At 43.4% G+C, this 25,464-nt stretch overlaps 1 protein-coding gene across 3 annotated transcripts in view; it reads right to left on the bottom strand.

Moving 5' to 3' along the window:
• Positions 1-6,348, bottom strand: part of mlphb (melanophilin b) — a 58,375-nt gene extending 52,027 nt beyond the window's left edge. For all 3 annotated transcript variants that reach the window (XM_075478640.1, XM_075478642.1, XM_075478641.1), the window contains exons 1-2: positions 6,295-6,348; positions 803-971 (exon numbers count right to left, since the gene is read on the bottom strand). In XM_075478640.1, the coding sequence (XP_075334755.1) occupies positions 803-939 (137 nt within the window). In that variant the 5' untranslated portion in view covers positions 940-971; positions 6,295-6,348. The remainder of the gene's footprint in view (positions 1-802; positions 972-6,294) is intronic.
• Positions 6,349-25,464: the final 19,116 nt, after the last annotated feature.

Genomic DNA, 25,464 nt, shown 5'->3' with positions numbered 1-25,464 from the left:
CACAAAATAAACTGAAGCAACAAGAGGTTACAAAAGGCTTTCGTGATCCAGCTCTATATGTACTACCTTAGGTGTTGTTGTTTTTTTATTTGTTCTATAAAAAAAGTAAAAGCAATAATTATCTATCTATTTCATTTAAACCTCCTCATACTCCTGTAGCCTGATGTCTAAACCATTCATATGTCATTGTTACCAAAGATGTGAGCTCTAACTCTGTGAATTAGGATGACTGAATCATATGTATTGAGGTGGAGAAAAGTTTATCAAGTTCTGCGCAGTTTCCCTCTGCTCAATTTACATGCAAATTGCTTGACTATTCATCCTCTCAGTTTAAAAAAAAAAAAACTTGCTTTGCAGAACTTACTCCGTTACTAGAAAAATAACGCCGTTAGTAACGCCGTTATACTTAAACGCCGTTATACTTAAACGCCGTTACTCCCAACACTGTTTACAATGTGTTTTTTAGTCACCTATTCATGCAAAACACATAGACAAGACATTATTGAACTTAACGACTTTAAACAGATGTGCCACTGCCACCTGCAGGCCTACCCATAGTCTTGACCTGTTCCCAATAGAGAATGTAAGGAGAGTTAAAAACTGTTACCTCGTTGTACATATAAACGGTTTATACAAGGGGCATTCCTAAAACAAATTTGTGTGTATATATATATATATATATATATATATGCATATATACACACACACACATACATATATGCATGTGCATGTGTTAGCTGATGGACAGATCCTCATGAATAGAAAAAAAGAAGTGACATATATGACATTTTTTTTCACTTACCCAAGTCTTTCATCTTCCTTCTTCCTCAGGTCAAAATCTCTCTGAACAACCTTCCACACATGCTTGGCTTCCTCATCTGTTAGTTTGGAAAGATCCAGCTTCTTGCCTGAAGTGGTGGTAGGCAATGTGAAGTCCATACCTGAAAGCTGGCTGGCTCCTTGCTGTTGAGCTACAGAGGAATAACAAACAATAAAAATATAACTAGTCTTTCTCTAGATATTATTTAAATGCCTAAAACCTCATTTTCAATAATTTCCCATATTTTCCATGTTATATTCATATGTATTGTACATAATAATCCAATAATTCCTTTATGATGTACAGTGGTTTAGATGTGACTACTTTTACATCATTTAGAATTCTGGGATCCTTGAATAGCTAAATTAGCCTACTTTGTTACTTTCTCTATTGCCTTGAGATAACTTACTTTTTTTTTTGCCCTGAATGAATAAATGAACTGAACTGAAATGAATCGCCCTGCCTCTCCCCTTTCTCTCTTGAAAGCTGAAAACCAGCCCAGCGGGGGGGTATTCAAAGACTCTCTCGCGGAGCTTCAGTGAAAAACAGCCCACTGTTCCTTCCAGCTGACAATGTAAGCACACAGCTAATACTGTGTTAGATAAACCTTGTTTGTTACTAATAGCCTGAAAACCTTTTGCCTAACCCTGGAAAGTGACTAGTTTCTTAGGTTTGTTATGTATAAAACTCTGTCCGTTTGAATCTGTGATGTAGAGACTGACATTGGTGAACTGCACCAGGCAAGCAATGCTCAGCCATGGTTTTTCTCGCTCGTTTTACCTGTGTTATGTCTCGAAACACAAACAATGAATAGAATAAAAAACAAAACAATGATGAAATGATTTTCTTCAGAATTGGTGTCTCTTCTCGAGACCAATTCATATGCACATGCCAGCTTTTTGAGGTATGTTACCTCAAACAACAACGATAACAGAGGAATTAATTATGACATTGACCCCAAAAGGAGCATCTTAGAAAATGCATAAACACAAAACAGGACAAGAGCCCCAAAAAGACATCATGTCTCAAATAAATATATATGTTGCAGGTCAAAACCTGACCAGAGAATTCCTGAAAGAGTTGTTTTATTCTCAAGACTCTTACATCCTTTTTAAATAAAGGCAACAATGTCTTCAAACTCAACAATGCACTTATTCAAGCACTGGACAACACACTGACCAAATCTCAAAGAGTCTGGGTGAACACTTGAAGAATGAGGAAATCAGACTTGAATAACTTGAATTCTTATAACAAATCGCAGAATTGTATTCAACTTAAGCTACTGAAGTTCAGAGTGTGACTAAAACGAAAACTAACTCTGTTAATCAGTCTCGTCTTGGTATTGCCAGTGTGAAATTTTGTGTATCATTAGAGGATGCGGGAATGTTTTTGGTAATCAAATTCAAAGAAATCTGCTGCTTGACACCGAAAATGTAAATTGGGGGTACAGTTTGAAGAACTTTAGTTAGAATGTTGCAAAAAACTAACAAAAAACAAAAACACAGCACATTCAGCCACAGCTCTTGTGGACAGCAATTCCTTGTTGATGAGAGAGGTCAGAAAGTGCCAGATTAGGGTGCAGCTGAACTGCTATTCAGGTTTTCAGAGGAGCAATTCTGAAGTTATCTTTTGAGTCACATAAAGGAAATATCAATCAGACATGTTTCTATTGACTGGTTTGAAGCAAATAAAGTAGACCATATGTGTCAAACTCTAGGCCCGCGAGATTGTCTACAAATAAATAAGTCAAATACGCGCAGTGACCAAAAACTACATTTCCCAAAATGCATGCCGCCACTAGACTGCAATGTTTCCAAATCAATGCGATTTTCCCAACAAGTGGAATTGAGAAATACAAACAATAATCCCAAAATGTCCAGGAAGAGAAAAATTGATGCAGATGCCCTTCCATCTGCATCAATTTTTCTGTTTCAAGAAAGATCGGAAGGCGAATACGTGTTTGTGCATCAAGGAGAAAAAACGGTATGTCTTTTGTGTCATGAGGCGGTGGCGGTTGTCAAAGAGTATGATCTACGTCCGCATTCTGAGACCAAACACGGAGCTCAGTGTGCCAACATCAGGCATCAAGAAAAAGAACAAACTGCCCGAGAATTAAAAGGCAAACTGCGATCGCAGCAGAATGTGTTTGCTAAAAGCCACAACCAAAAACAATGCGGCAGTAAAAGCTAGCTTTGTTTGATATTTCAAGTTTGGAACAAAGTAAATGTCATAACTTGTGTTTGATGTTATTTTTCTTTATTCACTTGGATAGTTTGATCGTTGATTGATGGAGTGATGTGGGTTTCATAACCCGACAAATTAAAAGGATTTATGATATAATAACAGAGCAACAAGCAAACATACATATTTTTTTTACATCTATGCAAATAGATATGTAATTTTTGTAACTTGAATAAGTAATAAATTCAGAGTTATTTAACATTAAGTAGTAGTTACATTTATAAGTTACATCTGGCCCTTTGAGGGCAACGATTATGCTGATGTGGCCCTCGGTGAAAATGAGTTTGACACCCCTGAACTAGACTGTGCAGTGTTGCTGGTGGTGGCGGCATAGGCTACGTTGTTAGAGGTTGCAATTCATTTGAGGCTGTTGAACTAACCAGAAACAACCTTGATGAGGAAGAAAAAAAAAGAAGAACACAACAGCATCTGCTTGGATATTCATAAGAAGAAAATTGTGAGAGCTGTTTTTCAGGCATTTTGGAATCTAGTGTATTAGTGAAAGATATTACCCAGGTTTCCCTTCACCTTTTCTTATTTGCACAGCTACATTTTCTATATGCAAATTTAAAAATGTCACTGAAAACCCTGGGTAATATCTCAAATAACCACACTTCACATATCAGATGAGACTCTACAACATTCCAATCTAAGAGCTGATGGATGACAACAGCAAAGCGCTATCTTTGGTTCTACCCTTGTAAACCAGAAAGAATAATCAGAGGCTACAGTTGACACAGGCTAGTTAAAACCAGAAAGTTAAAGGCTGAAAAAAACATTCTCGTCAGATGAATCTACAGATAGTAAGCCTATGATATAGTGTAACCAGCATTAATCTACAGAATCAACTTGCTTTGTGTCCTTTAATACTGAACCAACAATCAATTATGGCTTGATTGCCCAAATTGTTCAAACATTTGTTGAACATGTGCATTCTTTCTGGTGATATCGTCCCATCATCTAATGGCTACTTCCAGCATGATAATCATTGTAACAAAGCAATAATTGCAGTTGCCTGTACAATCAGCAGATCGGAATTGAGTATAATACCCTGGAGATGTGGCTGAATGGAAGATTGACAGCATAAATGTGCAGGAATGATATCATACAATCAAGTCAACATGTAGAAAAATTTGTTCAACATTTACGGAAATTTATGACACCATGTACTGAGGATGAGAACAAAAGAGGACCAAACCAGTTATTAGTTTGATTATGAAGTGCCTATTGAGTTTAGCTCGTTTGAGAAGTATCAAAAACAGATTATAACATCTAATTGGTCTGTTTTTTGCTTATGGTAGCAGGTCATTTAATATTATCACTCATAACAACCCAAGATAACGTTGGTAAAATTGCTCTTGATTCTTCATGTCAGTCAAACCTCTTTCTTATTGTATTGGTTGGTTTACATAAGACAAACTAATTTATGACTGTGATGGAAAGACCTTGAGGGGGCATACTGATCGTGGAATGGCTGCCCAACGCTCCAGGTTGGCATCCGTCTCTATGAGTGTGTGACCCTGTGCATGTGCATGTGTGTCAACAGGTGCCAACCTGGATGGGTTAAAAGCGGAGGACAAATTTTGTGTGTATGCATGACAAATAAAATCTAATCTTAATTAATCTTAATCTTATTCTTAAATCTTATTTTTTTTTTTCTGTATAACCCAGACAGCAGATGTGTCAGCCAGTTTTATAATGTTTAGCCAAAAATGGCTGAGCAAATGGGTGCCAGGGCCTATTGCATTCCCACTGTCACTTCGTGGCTGGAGTGGGATGAAACATGCAGTTTTGGAATTTGTGAGCAGTGAATCCATGCTTTGTGTTTACATATTTTTAATGAATTTGTTAACCTGCTTTTTAATTGTTTATTGTTCCAGCTGTGTTTGATTGTTGTAGAAATGTGAGCTTTTAGCTGAGATTGTGATGTTTATGTGGGTACCACACATGTCTATGTTTAAGTAACAAACCTCAAGTCACTTCACGTAAAACAGGATCCTGGGGCCACCCCTCTTATGACCAAAATTTAGCTTCCCTCACTCAGCATATCCTCACTGTAATGGCTAGTGAACCATCAGTTCTTGTTTTCTACTATCAGGAACCATTTCAGGTAAGGCTGTAAGGCTTGTTTTGGGACAAATAAGTCAGTGAACCTCTTTCTTCTGTCATTATAGAAAAGCTCCCCTCTATTTGGAAATCTTTCTCAAGCTATCAGTGAAGAGCAAAAGAAGACAGAGCTGCACACTATGTACACATATCTCACTCACTTGACTATTTTCACTGACCTGCACGAGAGGACAAACAGAGCAAAGGAATGTTTGGGATCATCACATAATCGTCTTGTTTTCCACAAGCAATTTAAAAAAAGAAGGAAAAAAGAAAACACAGATCATTGGGACGCCTAATCCAATTACTGCTTCTGCAAGTGAGCACTAGTGATACAAAAAAAAAAAATGTCAGGAAATATGACCCATCTAAATGGTATACTGTGTGTAGATCATTGTACTCACCCAACTATATAATACGTTGCTCACACTTTACCACAGTTAGACTACTTCACTTATACTCTCAAGCAGTGTACATAGTCTCTACATATGTTTGTTTAGTGGGTGCGAGCAACCTCATATCTTGGTTCCTGTGTTGTATCAAGGGAACACTAAGAAGGCAAACAAAAATCCTTGAACATCTTTTTTTTTCTATTTGAATTTTTTGTTTTTTGAGATTTCTTTGTCAAAAGGTCAAATATTGTGCGTATTTGTTTTTCTTTCGACAAAGAAATCTTAAGGACATAGATTGTTGTCTGTAAGAAATACAATTTTAAAGTAAATTCACTGCTGATACACGAGTAGGACTCTACTGTTTACAAAGGGAAAAGGTTGTAACTGAACAGGTGTGCAACCTGAGATAGTTTAACTAATACAAGATAAAGCACATATAATCTACCTGCTTATCTTATACTGAGATGTAATGCAAAAACCTTGACTACTGTTCTGCATGTTAAAAGACATTGACAAAAGCTAATTAGCATTTGCTTGAAAAATAAAGTTCTATTAATATCAGTGGGATATTAGATAACTAATAAGAACCCTCTTATAGACATAAAGGTAGCCCATTGAAATGAGATACACTTTCTCATCCATCAACACTGTAAAAGAAAAAGTAAGTTAGGGATTCACCTCTGTGATATAAACTCATCTAAGCATTAGAAAAGCAATAAGATTACACTGGCTTACCTCGGTGATGGCTGAGTAGCCTGCAGGCAGTATTTCCTCTAAAGGGAGACCAGGCTGACTGCAGGGCAAACTAAGTAGCAGACAGCAATGCTAATCACATGTCTAGTTAACTGGGCGGAAAAAAGGCAGGGAGACTTCCCCCTCTCCACCCGCCTTGACTTAACTTCAAAAGGGTCAGTTTATTTGCCTCAGCCTCACCTGACCTCATCTACAATATTACTTCAATACATTTGAGCTGCTATGTCAGGAAAGCACCTGATTTGGAGACAGCTACTTTGGGTATTTGATTGGTTGGACTGTCCAAATGTGCACAGTAATTCTGAGGTTATATCGAGGGTAAGTGGGCTTAAGTCCCTTGTCACATGTTATGAGATAAGAGTGCTGACCAAAGAGGTCATTTGTTCAAATCTTTAAATATAACTCATGGGAGTGCCCTAAAAAATTAGGGATACATCTATGAGTTACCAATATGGGCTGGGAAATGGACTCAAATGCAAGAAGAAGAGGTGAAGTCAGGAGGTGTAGATAAGAAAGCTCTACCAAGGCAGGAAACACACACTATGAACAGAAAATAACAAGAACGAAACTCAAATGAAACAAATCTTCATTTGTTTCATTTGACTGGCTAATTGACTGACTGACTGACCAAAAGACAAGGAAAAGACGAAAATTAATTTACCAAGAGTAAAGGAAAACCTAGAGAATATATACTGAAGGATAAGTAACTAAATGAATGAAAGGTGAAGACAGAAAATCAAATGGAAACCAGGTGCAACAAGGCGGCAGTAAAACTTTCTGAAGTGAAAAAAAGATCCAGGTTCAAAAGAATCAACAGACCTGTTTTTTTTTTGTTTGTTTTTTTCCAATACTGCAGTGTGTTACCATTACAGGGTTGTTTGTGAAGCCAGCAAAGGCAGATGTCCTCATGAGTTCAGAGGACTGTGAAATCATCTATCAGGTCACAAATACAAGATTGGATTAAATTCTATTTTAACTATAACATAATTCAAGACCGCTAAAATCATTAGCAATAGGAGCAGCTGGAACTCTTCTCAAGAGCAGCCAAAGACTAGAAGAGGATACTTTTCTGAAAGCATTATGAAACATCCAAATTACTTAAAACTTGACAAAACACTTCCTTGCATCTCAGCAACTGACCCGCCAATGATTAAATAGATCAGATAAATGACCTACAATAGCAGCAAAGAACAGACAAAAAGACTGAAGAAATATTTGAGAGAGATTTATTTATCTTATTCTGCTTAAGTGAAGTGAAGTGAAATTTATTTATATAGCACTTTTCAGCAACAAGGCGATCCAAAGTGCTTATTCTGCTTAATGCTTTTCTTACATTCTGCTTCCCCTCTCCGCCTTCATTGGCTTATGTTATCCAAAAGGTTTGATTTGAACTATGACCCGTCAGGCAATCAAATGTTCTTGTTTACTCAACCAGAGTAGTCTGTGATGGGCTGAGAACAAGAAGTTATTTTAAAGCAGAGATCTGTCAGGATTGGAAGGAAAAGTGTTTTTTACAATGCTAGAGTCAAACAATTGGAAACAACCAGGGAGGGAGACATAAAAATCAAGGCGCATTACACAAAAAACTTAATCTGAGAGCAGTCCAAAATATCAGACAGTACCAGAACATAATGTTGGCAGGGATCAGGTGAGAGCAAAAACCAGGAATACACAAAAAAGCAAAAGTTGGAAAGCTAGCTAGAATAATACAATCGGGCAAGTGTTGACAGAAAACCAGGGCAGTTTTCAGCAGGTAACTGACTGATAATTGCTTGTAGTTATGTGAGGTAGAAGCAGAGAAAAGGGAGAAGGTAAAACACATAGAGGTGGGTACTAGATTCATATTCAAAATAAAACAGGAAATATGTCCCAGTTTAAGTAAATCATCATAGTGTCTTGCTTACTCAGGTCATCTCTGGATTTCATAATTACTTTATGTAAATTCAAAAGGAAAATATTATTTCACTATTCTGATTGATAACTTCTTAAAATCTAAATTTGAGCATTTGCATGAATATAAAATGCTCATAAGATATTGTGTATTGCTTGATGTTTTAGATATCAAATGCTAAAGCTGGTTTATTGCATGTGCACATTCGTCTCTTTCTTTTATGAAAACCATGAAAATTCTGACAAAGTGAAAATTTCAATGGTGTTACTTTGAGCTATGAAACAATTTTCTAAAGGATAACAAACCATGTTCCTTTTGACTAAGACCTGGTGAAAGAAATTGTGCTTTTGATCAGTAGTTTTGATCCTATTTCAGATAACGAAACATTTGGAAACCATAAAGAGTAAAGCCACAGCTCACAAACAGCATCTCCTTTGCTCATTCATTCTAGCACTAACCTAAAGGTGATCTGTTAGGTTTTTGGTCCTTAAACACACTATCCAGTCCACCATTTTATTTGTACAAACACGGCAGAATGAATAAGAGAATGCTACATTACTGTGCTAAATTAAAATATACTTAATTTACAAAATGAAGTCCTTCAATCAAAATAACTACATGAGAAAATAAAATTGGAACAAATGTGATTCTTAAGTTTTCATCTTAACAAACCACAAATTCCTCTTTAGGAAGACAGTATGCAAAAATATTATTGTCACTTGTTTGTTGTGTTTAGGCAATAGCATTTTTTGTTTAGGGCTAGAAATCAAAACTATTTGATTAAGGTTTGAAAACAATCGCAATTTGGTGCTAAAATATATTTCTTTTACAGCACCAATGTTGTTGTGATAGACACCATTTTGCCGCTTGCCTTGGTGGCATTACAACGAAACACATTACAAGACACTGGCTCATTTCCAAGTTGAGTTTAGGAAAAAACATAACTCTATTAGAGTTAAGGATTAAGCTATATGTATTGGGGTTAGAAAAAAAAGATTTTTCATACATTACTCATATACAGTTACTCTCATGACCATAATCATAGATTGCTGTTTCATGCATGATAATGCGATTAGAAATCAGCATGTTGAGCACTTGAGGATAACAACTGGCAATACAGCATGGCTTTCCTTAATTGCCTGCAGTTTATATCTATTGAAAAGAATCACACCTTTACTGTTGATTCCTTTAACTCTGTACTGATGACTTCATGAGCTTCTTCACCAATAAAATTGTTTCAATCAAAAAATTCATGGATTCCTTCCCTATATTGTCAATAACTCGTCATCATATACAAGAAATTTAGAAGCCAGAACCCTGATTTGTGTTAAGAATGTTCCTGTGCTATTATGCTCTTTGACCTAACAGAAATCAATCAGATTTATCTTAACCCTAAGCCAACCAAATTGTTCAAGGAGGCTTTTCCCTTAATCAACACTTCCATTTTGGATTTTATCAATCAATCGTTGTTGACCCTCTTTGTAGAACTGCCACTGTTGGAGACCTCCCCAACTGAAGTCATTCATCTGTGGAGGAAACTGAATTTTACTCATAAAGTCCATGGCTTCCTTTCAAGGTAGCCACACCCCCTTGCACCATTCAGTAAAACCCCCGGAGAGTGCACCCACTCTCTTCCTGCCACATGTCTGAGGACACAGGACAAGAAGCTGTGTGACCTCAGAAGCAGGCCTCTCTCCATGGGGATGACAACAAACGCCTGCTAACCTTTGCTCAATTTGCTCTCACAGCCTACATGATTAGGGCAGCCTGCCAGTGGCCCAATTCTTCTATGTCTCTCTTGCAGCACACAATGTCTGCAAGGACCCCCTTCTCAGTTGACCAAGCCAAGACTAGTGTATAGCTGAGAATCCACTAAGAGATAACCCAGAGTTAGCTTGAGCACTAACTCCAACAGGACCAGAAGAAGCGAACCGAATCCTTCTTCGAGAGAGCACAAGGGATTTACTACGAAGACTGGAACTTGACTAGACACAGGAGGACCATCTCGAACCCTTTTCTTCAAGAACTAAATATTTCCAGAACTGCAGTGACAGCAGAACACTGGACATTAGCATTAGCATCAGTGTCACACGGCTAAGCATAGAACATTCTTTGTTCTGAAAGTGTATTGTATTGATTGGTCTTTTCAAAGGTTTTATGGTGATAATGTGATTATTATGTCATTAATGGTTAATTTGAGTCGAGTTGATGTTAATTGTGGTCTTGCATGCAAACTAACCATCCTCCTTCGTTTAACCTGGCACCTTTAAGCATAACTCACAGACTAACTTTCATGTCTTTGTTCACCAGAACTAGACACCCAGACAGGGATTTGAACATTCCGTTGGTGTATAATTTTTGCCATTCGACATGCTGGCAAACATGCTTGCACAGACCAGAGATCTCCAGGTAACACATTGGCTACACATTCCCATTGTTGTAGCTTATCTGGCTAACATATGATCTATTGAGCACCTGGTCAAACCTGCCATCTTGTGTCCTTACTATCACATGATCACAGCTGCCATTTTCCCTCTGTGCCTTTCCCTCTTCTTCAGGGGAAAGCACCTGGTGGCCACCTGGAGCCAAGGCTTGGCCACCAGGACCTTCTTCAGCCCGAAGAAGCAACAGGAAGTGACTTCCACATGGACCCACCATTCGCAGGGAGGAAAGTCGAGACTAGGTGCATTGCGAGTTGGATAACCCACCTTAGTCCAAAGGTCAACTTTGTAGTCGTGGCATCAGACCTGCAGTTGTATATATTTTGGACACTCGGGTGAATAAAGAGACAGAGCTGTCAGCCGATCACCACCTGGTGGTGAGTTGGTTCCGTTGGAGGGAAAGACAGACCTGGTAAGCCCAAACGAATAGTGAGAGTAAACTGGGAACGTCTGGTGGAGGCCCCTGTCTGCAAGGTTGTCAACTTGCACCTCCAGGAGAATTTTTCTCACATACTTGGGGGAGTTGGGGACATGGAATCTGAACGGACCATACTCAGGACCTCCATTGCGGATGTGGCTTCCAAGAGCTGTGGCCTGAAGGTTGTTGGAGCCTGTCGTGGCGGTTAACAGAGGATCTGCTTGTGTACACTAGTAGTGAGGGAAGCCACCAAGCTGAAGAAGGAGGCCTTTTGGGCTCCGTTGTCCTTGTTGTCATCCGAAGCAGCTGACAGGTACTGAGTGGCTAAAAAGTCTACAGCATTGGTGGTTGGTGAAGCTAAAACTCGCTTGTGGGAGGAATTTGGTGAGGACTTTGGATTGGCAAAATTAACATTTGTCAAGTGAAACTTTGAGGCCAATCTCTTCAAGTCAATCCAAGATTTTAATGAGGCACTCCTCATGCTCCTTTAGAGTCCTTTTGAAAAAGATGATGTAATCAAGAAAAACTAGAACCTTGAGAAGATGCATATCCCCAACAGCTTTTTCCATAAGCTGCTGAAAAATCGCTGGCTGGCACTCCAATAATGTTTTGTGGAATTCTCTCAATTCTCTGAATGGGTAGAATTTAAGAAATGCCCTCTTCTCTGTATCCTCCTAAGTCATTGTTGTCTGATAATAGCCACTTTAAAGGTCAAATACTGAGAACCATTTTCTGCCTGATAGACAATCTAAGGCATCATCAGTACGAGGAACTGCGTACTCATCTGGTATGGTCCATCACTTGAGAGTATGGTAGTCAATGCAGATTCTGATGGTTCCATTCTTTTTGCACGCTACCACGATGGATGAGACATAAGAATGACAGGACTATTTTATCACGCTACCTGCTTGTAGGTGCTGCAAGTGCTGTCTCGTATCACCCATGTTAGCTGGTGCCAAGCAATGGGATTTTCCCTAAACAGGGTGGAGAGCAGATTTGGTGCTCTACTCCTGTTGCCAAACCATTCATTCATTCATTGAGAAAAGGCATTTTGCCTTTTGGCTAGCTTTTGTTAAATTTTCCAAGTCTCTGAAATCAAAGAGCTTTGGATCTATTGCGTTGGTGGGAGAGTTAAAGGTATGTTACAGTGACAACATCTACCACATGGTGCTCTGCAATGATTCTTTCAACTTGGATGGAGGTGGACCTTTGAGATTATTTGTGTGGAAGGACAGTGAAACTGTTTGCATCAATGTCACTCTCAGGAAAAACACCCGGCTGTATCAGCACACCAGCTGGATGTTGCTTAACAGAAGGTACTTCAACAAGAATAAGATCATTTGACACTGGTGTATGTTGCTCTATTTTACAGGCGGCCTAACACTTTTCACCTGGAGGTAGAAAAAAGTGGACCAAGTTGAGTCTGTGCTTGTATTTTTTCATACACTGCCCTTATTTTCATAGATCGTACTTTATGTGAGGAACGAGACGACAACGGCCATGTTGAGGCTCCGGGAAGATTAGGGCAAGAACAGTTATAGCCTCCACAGGCCCTCCGTAACTCCATCTCCACCACAACAAAGCCCTTATAGGGGTAGGCTTCAGCTGACAAAACCCAGAGGGAGATTGGAAATGGGGTGACTGGGTATGGTGGATAATGTGTTCTGTACCAGTCTTAAAAGATGATGGTCACTGTAGAATAGGAATCGGAAAAAGGCTATTGTCCAGTCCAGCGCTTTATTCTTAAGCAATCCTTTGACGTAGGAAATCTTGGAGGGGTTGGTGGAAAAGGAGCGTGGAGAACAACAAAAAGCTAATGAGCACTGATGTAAAAAAAACACCACAGTTGTTGATGTCACCTAATAATCTGGGGTGTGAAAGGAAGTGTTGCGGAAGACTGACTCAAGTGGGACCCCATGGCTGACTGAAGGCAGAGAAACCTTGACAGTTCTTGGAAGAGAAGTAGACATATGTTCATGCACATTCTGAATAAATTCAAAAACCTGGTTCAGTTGTTGGTTATTGTAACCCTGTTTTTTGTTCAGAGAACGTAGACTCCCCGTTTCGTCAGGGCTGAACGGAAAGCCTCTGCTGAGTCCATCTCTTGGCCAGGTGCTTTTCACGGCTAATGCCTAGCTTACTCAGAAATGTGCTGTATTTTAACACTGTACACATTTTTTTAATATGACCAACAACCATTTAAACATTCTAAAACTATTCACAGCTTTTGTCAATCCCTAATCTATCTGACAAAAAGGGCAAACGTCATCTGGGCTACATGTGTGAAAAGCCTCCAGCTGACCCAAAATTCTTCAGCTAGAGTTCTGATGAGAACCATCCAGAGTGGTCATATTTCTCCAATTTTGGCTTCTCTTGACAGGCTCATTGTCATATTCACAATAGAATTCATTATTCTTCTCCTCACACATAAAGTTCGTAATGATCAAGCTCCATCATATCATAAAGATCTCATATTTTGACATTTTCCCAACAGAACACTCAGCCTCAGCTGCAGCTTCAGTTCTTGCTCCAAAAGTTTTTTAAAGTACCGTGGCAGAGCCTTCAATCTTTAGGCCTTTCTCTTGTGGAACCAGATTTCAGTATGAGATGGGGAAGCAGACACCCTTCTCTGCCTTTAAGATTAGGGTTAAAACTCCCTTTTGATAAAACTTATACTTGGGGTTAGCCCAGGTGGCCCTGTAACACCCCTTAGTTATGCTGCTGTAGACATAGACTGCTTAGGGACCTCCCAACATTATTGTTGTCAATAACTTGTTTTTCTCTTTCTCAGCAGATTGCCTGATGCTTGTTTAACCCTTTTCCCTGTCCTCTCAACCCCCAACAGGTCAAGGCAGAGGGCCTGAGTCTGGTGTTAAAGGGAGTTCTATTTCATCCTTACTGACCGCCAGAGGCGGTGCTTTCAAGCACTGAATGATACATCTCGCGCATGCGCAGGTCGAGTGTTTATACCAACAAAGTCACTCGTGACCCTCTGCTGACCCCGGAGAGCCTATATCTTCCGGTAACATCAGCAGATCAGTTCCTTTTCATCTTCTCGCTCGCAGGTATTACCGCGTCTGCATACGAGACGAATTTCCAAACCATAGTATTACTTCATTGTTCGCTGCTGGTGGTCTCGCGACGTTCCGTCGAAGCTGCGAGCTACTCGCCCTTCAGAGACCGCAACGAACTCCGCCGAGAGGTCTGTAACCTTTTTTTTCATCGGCTGATGAAGTTTACTGCCAGCTGTTACAAGCTCCGGTCTAGGCAGCGGGCTCGCTCCTTCTCCCGGTGCTGTGCGCCGCACGTGAATAACAGTTTGTTTATAGTTACGTTGTTGGTGAAGGCTAGGTGTTTGCTAGCCCTCTCCCGGCATCTGTAACCTGCCTATGTTAAGCGGCCAACTCGGTTGTGCCGGTTCTTTGAGTTTGTTGCTGCTATTGTTCTGCCCCTCTCCTGGTGGAAGGCGGCGTTTGCGTCCCCCGCTCCCAGCTCAGGTGGCCTATAGTGGTTGCCGGTGAAGGCACCGTTTGCGGCTCCCTCTCCCGGCATCCACCTATAGCTAATAGAACTTGCACTAGCCCCTCTCCCGGCGACGGCGGCGCGTGCGCCCCCCGCTCCCGGCACAGGTGGCCTATGGTGGTTGTCGGCGAAGGCACCGTTTGCGGCTCCCTCTCCCGGCATCCACCTATAGATAAGTGTATAAATACAGCAATAGCCCCTCTCCTGGTGTAAGGCGGCGTGTGCGCCCCCCGCTCCCAGAACAGGCGGCCTATATTGATTTTCGGTGAAGGCACCGTTTGCGGCTCCCTCTCCCAGCATTCATCTATAGCTAAGAAGAAGAAATATATAAATAAGGATTAGTAAATACATACTATCGTCAAATATACTGTGTGTATATATATATATATATATATATAGAGAGAGAGAGACGGTGGTCCCGACATGGATCACAACCACTCCTGCTCGGCCTGTATGGCTCCTCTACAGCTTGAGGATGGCCATGATCTGTGTCCTTCGTGCCTTGGCCTCGGACATCTGAGGCAGGGTCTCTCAGACGAGTCCTGCATGAATTGTGGTATTTTGCCTCATGCTGTCAGAGCTGCAAGGCTGGCCGAGGTAGAGCGCCTGTTGGGCCCTCCCTTGTCTCCCCAGTTGACCCCTGACCAGCGGCTGGCCCCGTCTCGGTCTAGCCGACCACGGCGTCGGCCTGCTGGGACTGCAGGTCCCACCTCCGGAAGAGGGCTAAGGGGTCCGGGCTCACTTCTAGAGTGGATCAGCTGACAGCGGAGCTTGACAGCATGAAGTCCCTCCTCCTGGCTCTCCAGCCTGGGGCTGGGGCAACCCAGCCAGGTGCCCTTGTTCCTCCGACGGCCTCCTTCGGTCCGGAGGAGGATGCGTTTTCCATAGCAGCTTTGGCTCCTATGTTTCAGGACTATGCGTCGGGCGTGCTCCTGGGAGACGAAGCCTCCCGTCCATCTGCATCGGGCTCCCTTTCTTCAGCCCGTAGCTCTGCGGGTGGTAGTGAGGAATGCTCTATGGGAGCCGCCATTCGTACAGCTCTGGCCAGGCTGCAGCTGGACGTGCTCAGCCGGCTTCGGCCAGTGCCTTTTTCAGGCGCTCCTCACCCCCCGCTGAACTAACTGTGCCTCCATCAGAGGAGTATCTGAGGGAGTTGCAGACATTCTGGAGGGACCCTAGGGCCCCTACCCGTCCAACAGCTGATGCTCGGACCCTGGCAGCCATGCAGGACGCATCCAAGTACGGCCTGGATCGCATGCCAGCGGTTGAGCCCACTATAGCCGCCCTGATCGTCTCACCCGATGAGGCTCTGAGACAGGAGGCGAGGTGTCCTCGCCCCCAGTGCCGGGTGACGGATGATTTACTGTCGAGGGCCTATGATGCGGGGGAACGCATGGCTCGCATCGGTAATTCCATGTCCCACCTGCTGCTCGCCCTGTCATCATCCCTGCAGGAGACTGAGCTGGACACTTCTGTCCACAGTGTTACTGACGCCTCTCTACAGGCCTTTGCACTGATGTCTAGGGAGTTGGGACGGGTAATGGCAACTCTCGTTCAGGCTCGCCGCCAGGTCTGGTTGGCGCAGTCCCCTCTCTCGGAGGCCTGCAGAAGAACCCTCCGCAGTGTTCCAGTGGAACCGGGGGAGCTGTTTGGTTCAGCGGCTCTGGAAGCCCTCAAGCGCACGGTCCAGGCTGGTAGGACCCGATAGCAGCTGTCTGAGCTTCACAGAAGCGCGTCGCCTCCTGGCAACCCTAGGGGCCGCCCAGCTGCACCACAGCGCAGCACCCGCTTACGGACCAGGGGCCTCCCTGGGCCCCAGCACCCACGCCCACATCCTGCTCAGAGGCGGGCGCAGACCTTTTGGGCGCCGGAGCGACTGCCCCCTGGGCAACCTCAGGTCTCACGTACTGCCCATCGTGCCCCTGGAGCCTCTAGAAGTCGGGGGGCCCGGCGCTGAGGCCACGGGGCCGACCGTCGGCTTTTTTTCCTAGCAGCAGCTCAGCTACTGGGCTGCTTCCACCAGGGACCCGTGGGTTCTTTCCACCTTGACCCACGGGTACAAACTTCAGTTCCGACGTCGGCCCCCGACCCATGGCCGAGTCAGGATGACTATCATCCGCGACCCGGCGAAAGCCCGAGCCCTGGCCCAGGGGCTGTTTGTCCTCCTGGGCAAGGGTGCCATTGAACCGGTAGATCCCCTGTTGCACCCCGGGGGGGTTCTACTCGACTTACTTTCTGGTAACAAAGAAAGATGGCGGATTCCGACCTATCCTCGACCTCAGGGACCTCAACAGGTTCCTGAAGGTCTTGAGGTTCCGTATGTTGACCACTGCAGAGGTTCTGCGTACGGTCTCCAGAGGGGAGTGGTTTACCTCAATAGACCTGGAGGATGCCTACTTTCACGTTCCTGTGGTGCCACACCATCAGCAGTTTCTGCGATTCGCCTTTCAGGGGCGTCATTTCCAGTTCAGGGTGCTCCCGTTTGGTCTCTCCCTCTCTCCACGGGTGTTCACCAGGTGTGTGACGGCAGCCCTCTCGCACCTACAGTCGCGGGGCATGAAGATCTTGCCGTATCTGGACGACTGGCTCGTCTGTGCGCCGTCCCAGTCTCAGGTGGCCCTCGACACGACGTGTCTTCTTTCCCATGTGGCCCGTTTGGGCCTCAGGGTGAATTTTACAAAGAGTGGCCTGGTCCCATTACAGAGCACAGTTTTTCTTGGGGTGACCCTCGATGCGGTCACCATGACGGCCTGCCCGTCGCCACGGCGGGTGGACGACATCCTCCGCCACCTCCTCCCGTTTCGGGAAGGCAGGCGGTTCCACTACGTGGAGTTCTTACGCATCCTGGGGAAACTGACAGCTGCGGCTGCCGTGGTCCCCTTAGGATTGCTGTCGCTGAGTCCCCTCCAGAGGTGGTTGCACAGCTTTCACCTGGACGCCAAGAGACACCGGCACAGGAGGCTCAGGGTGTCCCGTCGTTGTCTTCTTGCCCTGGCCCCGTGGAGGAAGCGTTCGTTTCTCCTCCAGGGCATGCCCATGGGCTCCGTTGCATCCCGTCGGGAGACAGTCACGACGGATGCCTCCCTCTCTGGGGCTCTGTGTGGCAGAACCGGATGGCTCAGGGGCTGTGGCCAGCACGGGACCGCTCACAGCACATCAACGCACTAGAGCTGCGGGCTGTGCACAGGGCGTTGCAGGCTTTCCTCCCTTTCTTGAGGGGCCGACATGTACTCGTGCGGTCGGACAATGTTTCGGCCGTCTCCCACATAAACCACCAAGGTGGCACCAGGTCTGCACTGCTGCTGCAGGCATCCCGGGACCTCCTGCTGTGGGCAGCACCACGCTTAGCCAGCCTAAGGGAAATGTATTTGCCCGGGGAACGCAACCAGACGGCGGACTTGCTCTCCCGTTGCAAGCCTCCGCCGGGGGAGTGGCAGCTTCATCCGGAGGTGGTGCTCAATATCTGGACCACCTTCGGCAGAGCAAACGTGGACCTCTTTGCCTCAGAAGAGTCGACCCATTGCCCCCTCTGGTTCTCCCGGACAGAGGAGAGCAGTCCCCTGGGCCAGGATGCTCTGGCCCACGACTGGCCAGAGGTTCTCCTCTATGGTTTCCCGCCGATCCCTCTGATAGTCCCTACGCTACAGAGGGTCCTCCAGCAGGGACACAGGCTGCTGTTGGTAGCCCCCTTTTGGCCAGGAAGGACGTGGTTTCCACTGCTGCACAGGCTCTGCAGCGGTTCCCCGTGGCGCCTCCCTGACAGGAGGGATCTCCTGTCTCAGTGGCAGGGTCAGATCTGGCATCCCAACCCGTCCCGCTTGCAGCTGTGGGTCTGGCCACTGCAGGGCCCGACCCGCTGCTGACTGAGTGCTCTGGCGATGTCTGCCATGCCATCCTAAATGCAAGGGCGCCTTCTACCCGGGCGCTTTATGAACAGAGGTGGCGGCTGTTCGCTACATGGTGCTTGGACAGGGGTGAGGACCCTGTGCACTGTCCTGTCCCTAGGATTCTGGAGTTCCTCCAGTCACTCCTGGATGGCGGCCGGTCCCCCGCTACCCTGAGGGTGTATGTGGCGGCCATTTCCTCTCGGCATGCTCGAGTGGATAACGGCACGGTGGGGAGCCACAGGTTAGTGTCCCTTTTCCTGAAAGGTGCGCGGCGGTTGCGCCCCCCACGAGTGCAGCACACCCCGCCATGGGATCTGCACCTGGTGCTCGGCGCTCTGTGCTCGCCTCCCTTTGAACCCCTTGCTCAGGCAGGGCTGAGGTGGGTCTCCGCTAAGACTGCCTTTCTCCTCGCTATCGCATCAGCGAAGCGCGTCGGGGAGCTGCATGCTTTGTCGGTGAGCGGCTCCTGCATGCGGTGGAACTCGGATGGCTCGGGGGTTTCCCTGTGGCCAAACTCCGCCTTTCTCCCGAAGGTGCTGTCTTCATCGAACCTCAAAGAACTGTTAAAAAAAAACATAGAAAGAGAGTCTTTAAAGACAAACTGAGAGAAGAGAGGGAAACAAAACTTAGTTAATTAAACTTCAGATTGTTTGCTTCCCTTTCGGGTCAAAAACTAGTTTAAACCAGATCTGGATGAGAGCGATGATGTTTATTATTAGAGTCCCAGTTCTACAATTGTCACAAGACTAATTATTACATGTCTAATAAGGCTGGAACTAATACTAAGACTGGAATGGTTTTCCCATTTGATTCTGTGGTAGTTATGTGTGTGTGTTCAGTGTATTTAGTTCAGTACAATGAATGTAAAAGTAATAATTTTCCACTGTCCTGAGACAAGCTGCTGTTTTCATCAACTATTTATTTCAACACTGCACTTATAGCTGTATGTATTGACAAGAAAGTTAAACATCAGTGACACAGACTAATGAGGTTTGGTTATTTTGGCACACATTGATATTGCTGCTTGTACTAATATTACACATGAGTTAATTTTGGAGAAAATTTGAAGATAAATGTAAATTTAAAGATTTAAAGAAGTCAACGGTCTGTCATGAAATGTGATAATCAGTTTCAACCAGAGTTTTTTTTAAAAAGGCATAGGAAGGGAAGCTGATGTGGACAATATTTTAACTCTTAGGAGTCTGTGATATAAATGAGAAGGTGATGCATGCTGCCTTTGTGGACTGATAATAAGCTTGGTAAATCTCAAAACCCACCACATACATGACAGACGTCTTTGACTTACTCGAAACTTACAAAATAATTAAACAATCATGAAAATTCAACTTTTCATTCAAATTTGCATATTGATGATGCATTCACATAATAAATTATGATACATTGCTCTCCCCTACACAAAAGTAGATGGTGATAGTAAAAAGTATTGGTATCTGTATCGGTATCTGCAATACTGGCCCTGTATTTACTTGGAATTGGATCGATACCAAATTTTGCACAGCCCTAGCTCCCAGAGTCACATCTTCACACATTTGTTTTACCTCTTTTTTTTAAAGTGCATGAAAATAACAGATATTCTCATGAACCTATTGCAAACATCTAGCAATTAATTGTGGGTAGACTACTTTCATAATTCATCAGTAGTAATGGTGACTAAAAATAAATGATTGCATGTGGTCATGGTGTATGATTTTTTTTTTTTGTCTTTTTGGTATATTTCTTGCTCTTTAATTTATTTGCTTCCCGTTTTATTTAGTAGAGTTTGCTTCTTTGTAAATGGTAAATTGACTGTAGTCCCCTCTTTTCTGTCCTTTCAAACCCCAGCTGGTCGAAGCGGATGGCCACCCTTCCAGAGTCTGGTTCTGCCAAAAGTTTCTTCTTGTTAAAAAGGGGTTGTTCCTTTCCACAGTCGCCTCAGGCATGCTCAGGACGGGAGATTGGACTGAAGAGAAGTCTCGGTGCAATCTGTTGGTTTCCTTAGCTAGGAAATTGTTTTTGAATTGGCTCTATATGAATGAATTGGATTCATTCACAAGAGCGAACCAGTGATTTAATATGAGCATCCAAAGTCAATGCTGAACCAAGAGTCACCCTGTTACACCGATGGACCTATCGGTAGGCAACGTGGGTTTCAGTGTCTCTTCCAAGGACACCTCGACATGTGGCCCGGAGAAGCCTAGACTCAAACCACCAACCTTCCGATTGGCAGGCAACTGCCCTTCCTCCTAAGCTAAAGACATCCTTTGTGTTTTCTGTTGCATTTACTTCCTTGTCACACCTGGTTTCAGTTGCCGATTACCTCACTTACTGTTCATTTTGTCCTCTCTGACTCAGTATTTCCCATGGTTTTCACTTCTTTTTTCCAGTTCATTAATGTCTCTGGCCAGTCTGTCAGCCGTTTTTATTAGTAAGTTCTTTTACTTTAGGTCTTCGGTTTACATCCTGTCTTGGCAGTGTGTTTTTAAATTAACTGTTTGTCATTCCTGTCATTACTCTCCTCCTCCCTTGGGAAGTCCTGCATTCGGGTCCTCAACCTCCTGCTATGCCACGATCCATTACACATAGTTGTTAAATCTCATTGAAATGAGAAGTGAAGACATTTGACTGAAATGGAAATCAGTTTTACATTCAAAGGTTCTTTGTATGTTCTGTAACGAATATGACAGTACCAGCTGCTTTATGGGAATCCCCCATTTTAAAACTTGGAGGCTTTTGCTATAAAAAAAAAAATCCTTTAATACAGCCTACTGGGCACTGGATTTCAGTGCTTTTTTTATTTTTTCCTGTGGAAAATTTTAGGGCTTATGGCCTTTTTTTTTTCAACACAGTTTAGGCTGTTTTCTAAATGCCAGATTAGAAAAACAGAATGTGCTACCAAAACCTGTGCTGTGTGAACCCCAACTAAGTATAAGTATAAATTGGAGGGCAGGAAAAAGTTGGGGGTGCGGAAAGGGAGGACAGCAGCACATTCCTGTGCTGCAGCCCCCCCTCCCCACAAAGCCCCCCACCCTCGAGCTGGCACTGAGGGTGCACTTTTGGTTTCAGTTTTAAACCTTCAGTTAAGTTTCCATCTGGGGTAAGTGATGCTGTAGTGTCGCAAGAATTCATGAGATTTTTGTCAGAATTCAACATGGTCAGTTACTAAACAAACATTTTAGTGTTCCACCAACTTATTTAAAATTGTTTAAAAGTTAATTGATGAGAGTTATGAGAGGATCGTCGTGGGTGAATCCAAAGCATCCTCAAACCTCAGTGGCATCAAAAGCTTCATCCTCCAAAAGATGTCGCAAAGAAGACTCATCTGGAACTATTTCTCCCCCGGGAAATGACCAAACGGATATTTTCTTGTCCATCGACCACAATTATCTAGCGTTGATGCTCGTTTGTCCCTCTTGGAACAGCTCCATGAAGAGTTTTAGTCTCTGGAGTTCAGCCAGCAAAAAGCGCTGGTTACTGAGAACAGGGCCGGGGTGGGCCATTTTCTCAGTCCGGGAATTTAATTCAAATTCAGGCCACTCTGATATGGAGGAGGAATTTGAGTCCATGAAAAAAGATAAAACAAACAACAAACATTCGTGTTCAGTCCGAAATGGATAGAAATCAACAAGAAAACAGATTCTTCCTTTCACATCAAAGCGTCGTGCCCGCGCGGTGTCCGGATAAGTGCTCATTGCAACTTGAAAATAGAACAGTCTATTCCCTGCACGGGCGTGAGCGGGCGTGTAATTAAAAAAGACAACTAAACACCCCAACGTGCTCGCGCTGCCCCTGCCCTGCCATACTGCCCCTGTCCCTGCGCACGCGAACCATGTACAATATTTGCATACAGCCCTTCTAAATAATTATATTTATTTTAATTGCATGTTTGAGATGCATTTAATAACAAATATCAAACAACAAATGTGATCGCCCCTATTTAATATTGCGTTAGTAACCACATGTGCGCGCCTGTGGGAATGCAGGCTACAGTTGATGAGGAGAGAAAGCGTGATAAAGCGTTAATTGTTCATCAGAACTGGAATGTAAAGAAAGTGTTCGGGTCTTCTTTGAATATAGGAATACACTTCTAAATCATATAAATTGTGAGATTTTACATATTTAACAACAAAAGCTGTCAGATGACAGTTGAGTTGACATTGCAAAAGTTCGCCACGTTATAGCCTATTTGATCAAATTCACAACCAGGCCTATTATCCATATCTCTCAGTAACCTACCAGCTTGTCTTGAGAAGATATCTGTCAATTTGGCACATTTGGCTGCCACCTCCTGTCTTTTTTTGAGCTGAGCCCTCTCTGTTCCACCTGGCCTCTTTCTACCCTCCATCACTGACGCGCTCTGTGTCGCGCCATTAGCCGCTTTGGGACTGTAGGAACCTTTGGCAGTTCTAATAACCTTTTAATCCGCGGGGCCGTTTTCTCCCGTGTTCGGACATACAGGAACTCGGGGCTTTCTCCCTTAGTTCCTATAACTATTTAGCTCCTTCTCCGGGTCTTTTCATAGTTCTATAGAACTAATCTGACAGAGGTGTTTGGTGGTCGGTAGCTACGCCCCATGCCATGCTATCACGGCTAAAATGTTTCCCGGCAGTGTTTAATAAGTTAAACTTACACTGGTCTCATTTGTCTGCAGCGCTGCTCTCCTTTCTTCCTTCATGAAATGAAAAAGTATCGTCTCCTGCTCTGTGAGCTTTTCCAGCCTCGATATTAGACGCCTGATGTGATTGTCCATGATTAATATCACCATCATGTAGACCATAAACACGGTGGCCTCCCCGCTCTCCATATTAGCTTCTTGGTGGTGTTTTTTCTTCTCTCCTTACTTTTACCGTTTTGTTTTGTGTTTGAATGTAGAGCTAAACGGCTAACACGTCACTGAAGCAGACGGCTGTGCGCGGCGCATCAGTCCCTATCAGGTCCCGACTCATGTGTGAATGCAGACTGAAACAGTTCCTTCCGCTGGGGAAGGACAGTTATCAGAACGAAATTCGAGGAGGGTAGTTCTGATAACTACTTTCTTAGAACGGTCTGTCCGAAAGCGGCTATTGTTATTTAAAAGACGAGCCATGGGCCAAACCATCTGAAACATTTGGGAGGAGAGAATTCCCTTACATGGTAGAACCTATTTAATCTGCTGTGATGCAGCAGGCGGCTGCGCTGCAATGGTGAATTTATGCAGACTACAGTTGAATTGATATTAATGTAAGAATAAGATAAGTGACAAAAATTAGTTACAACTATTTTCCCCATGGGCCAAGCAGCCCAGGTCGATGGTTTGGGCCGGGATAGGTCCCGGATAATACCATTGCCAAACCGGCATTGACTGAGAACTCTGCCCTCAAGGAGTCATTGAAATCCCTTACAGAAGGAATGACCCAACTCCGAGAAGAACACATCAAAGAGATGGTGATCTCCAGGCCCGCTGCCTGAGGGACAATCTTGTTTCTTCAGGTATCCCGGAGCATGAGGAAGATTCCAAAACAACAGTATGAACTTCAGACACCTTAAACTTCCAGATGACACTTCCAAAAACATTGCCTTTTACTGAGTTCACTGCCTGGGAGGGAAGAGAACAGCTGGCCCCCGTCTGAGACTGATTGTGGCCATATTCAAACATTTCAAGCAGATGGAGCAGGTAAAATGCAGCGGCAGTGAACTTCGAAGAACAGACTTCAGCGTCAATGACCAGTTCCCGAGAGAGATCCAGGAGCAACCCAAGGTTCAACTTCGTTGACAAATTTTACGTCAATGGGCAGCTCTACCGTGATCTGAACACCACTCCTTATAAACTCAGGTGATTGCTGTAAAATATTTCTGTTTTCTCCCTTTTGGTGATAGATATAGGCACTTAACTCACTGACACAAATGTTGAACAAGAATATTATCATCACTGTCTTTACTCAAAAAAGAAAAACTATCAGTTTATTCCAGTTTCTTCACTCAAACATGTAGTTTGTACAGAAATAAAATATGTCTCTAAGATGGACATGATTCATTTATGTATTTTATACTTAAAATCTTACAACTCAGTATTTACTTGATTAATTATAGTTGTACTAAGATGAAAGAATCAAGTTCATACGCATTCCAGAGAAATCTCTAAAGCTATCGCAACCTTTTTTTAATAGGCATAAAATGTACAATGTTCAAAGTAGGAAATTACCCAAAAACAGGCAAAGGTCCTTTTCTCATTTCTTCTGTAGGTCAAATTACAGAAATTTAGCTGTAAATGTAAGACAAGCCTGGGGAAGGTCCAATTCATTGTATTCTTAATGAAGACCATGTTGATTTTGTCAGAAAAACTATTGTCATATAAAGTTGGAATTTACCTGACGCTAATATTTTTCATCACAAAAAAAAACATTTTTTAATTTTTGATTGCCTGGCCTCAAAAGCTTAATGTTTTTAAAGAGTCTAAAGAGTCTTACAATACAAGATCAGAGTTTTACAAGTTCAAACATAGACTTTGGCTACACTACTCAAAATCATTTTAATAGATCACAACTTTAACCTCTTTTATTACTAGTTTAAAAGCAATTTATTTTAAATTAATGCCAACTTTCATTTACTGGTAATTGTTCTCCTGTCCTGTCCAGTATTACTGATTGGTGGTTGACACCAATTGGTTGGTTGATGTGCGCGGTGTGGTGAAGGAGGACTCGGATGCAGATATTTCAAATGAAAAACTTAATTTCTTTAAATCCAGACAAAAAACCTGACTATGACTGGGAAAAACATGGGGAAAAACATGAGAACAAACCTGACATAGACGAACCTGAATTGAAATGAATTGGCTGTGACTTCAGTGACGATGAGGATCTGGCAATGTGCATGAGAAAACCTGGAAACTAAATACTGAGGAGGGTGATTGGTGATGGAGTGCAGCTGAGGGGAGAAACACAGGTGATGTGAGTGAAGCTGATGGCAGGGCAAGAGAAACTAAGGAACACAGGGCAAAAACTAAAGACTAACCAGGAG

The sequence above is a fragment of the Odontesthes bonariensis genome, chromosome 12 (genome assembly GCF_027942865.1).
Source record: "Odontesthes bonariensis isolate fOdoBon6 chromosome 12, fOdoBon6.hap1, whole genome shotgun sequence".
Taxonomy (NCBI): Eukaryota; Metazoa; Chordata; class Actinopteri; order Atheriniformes; family Atherinopsidae; genus Odontesthes; species Odontesthes bonariensis.
The sequence above is the reverse complement of the archived record's forward strand: the minus strand, read 5'-3'. Positions and strand labels throughout refer to the sequence as shown.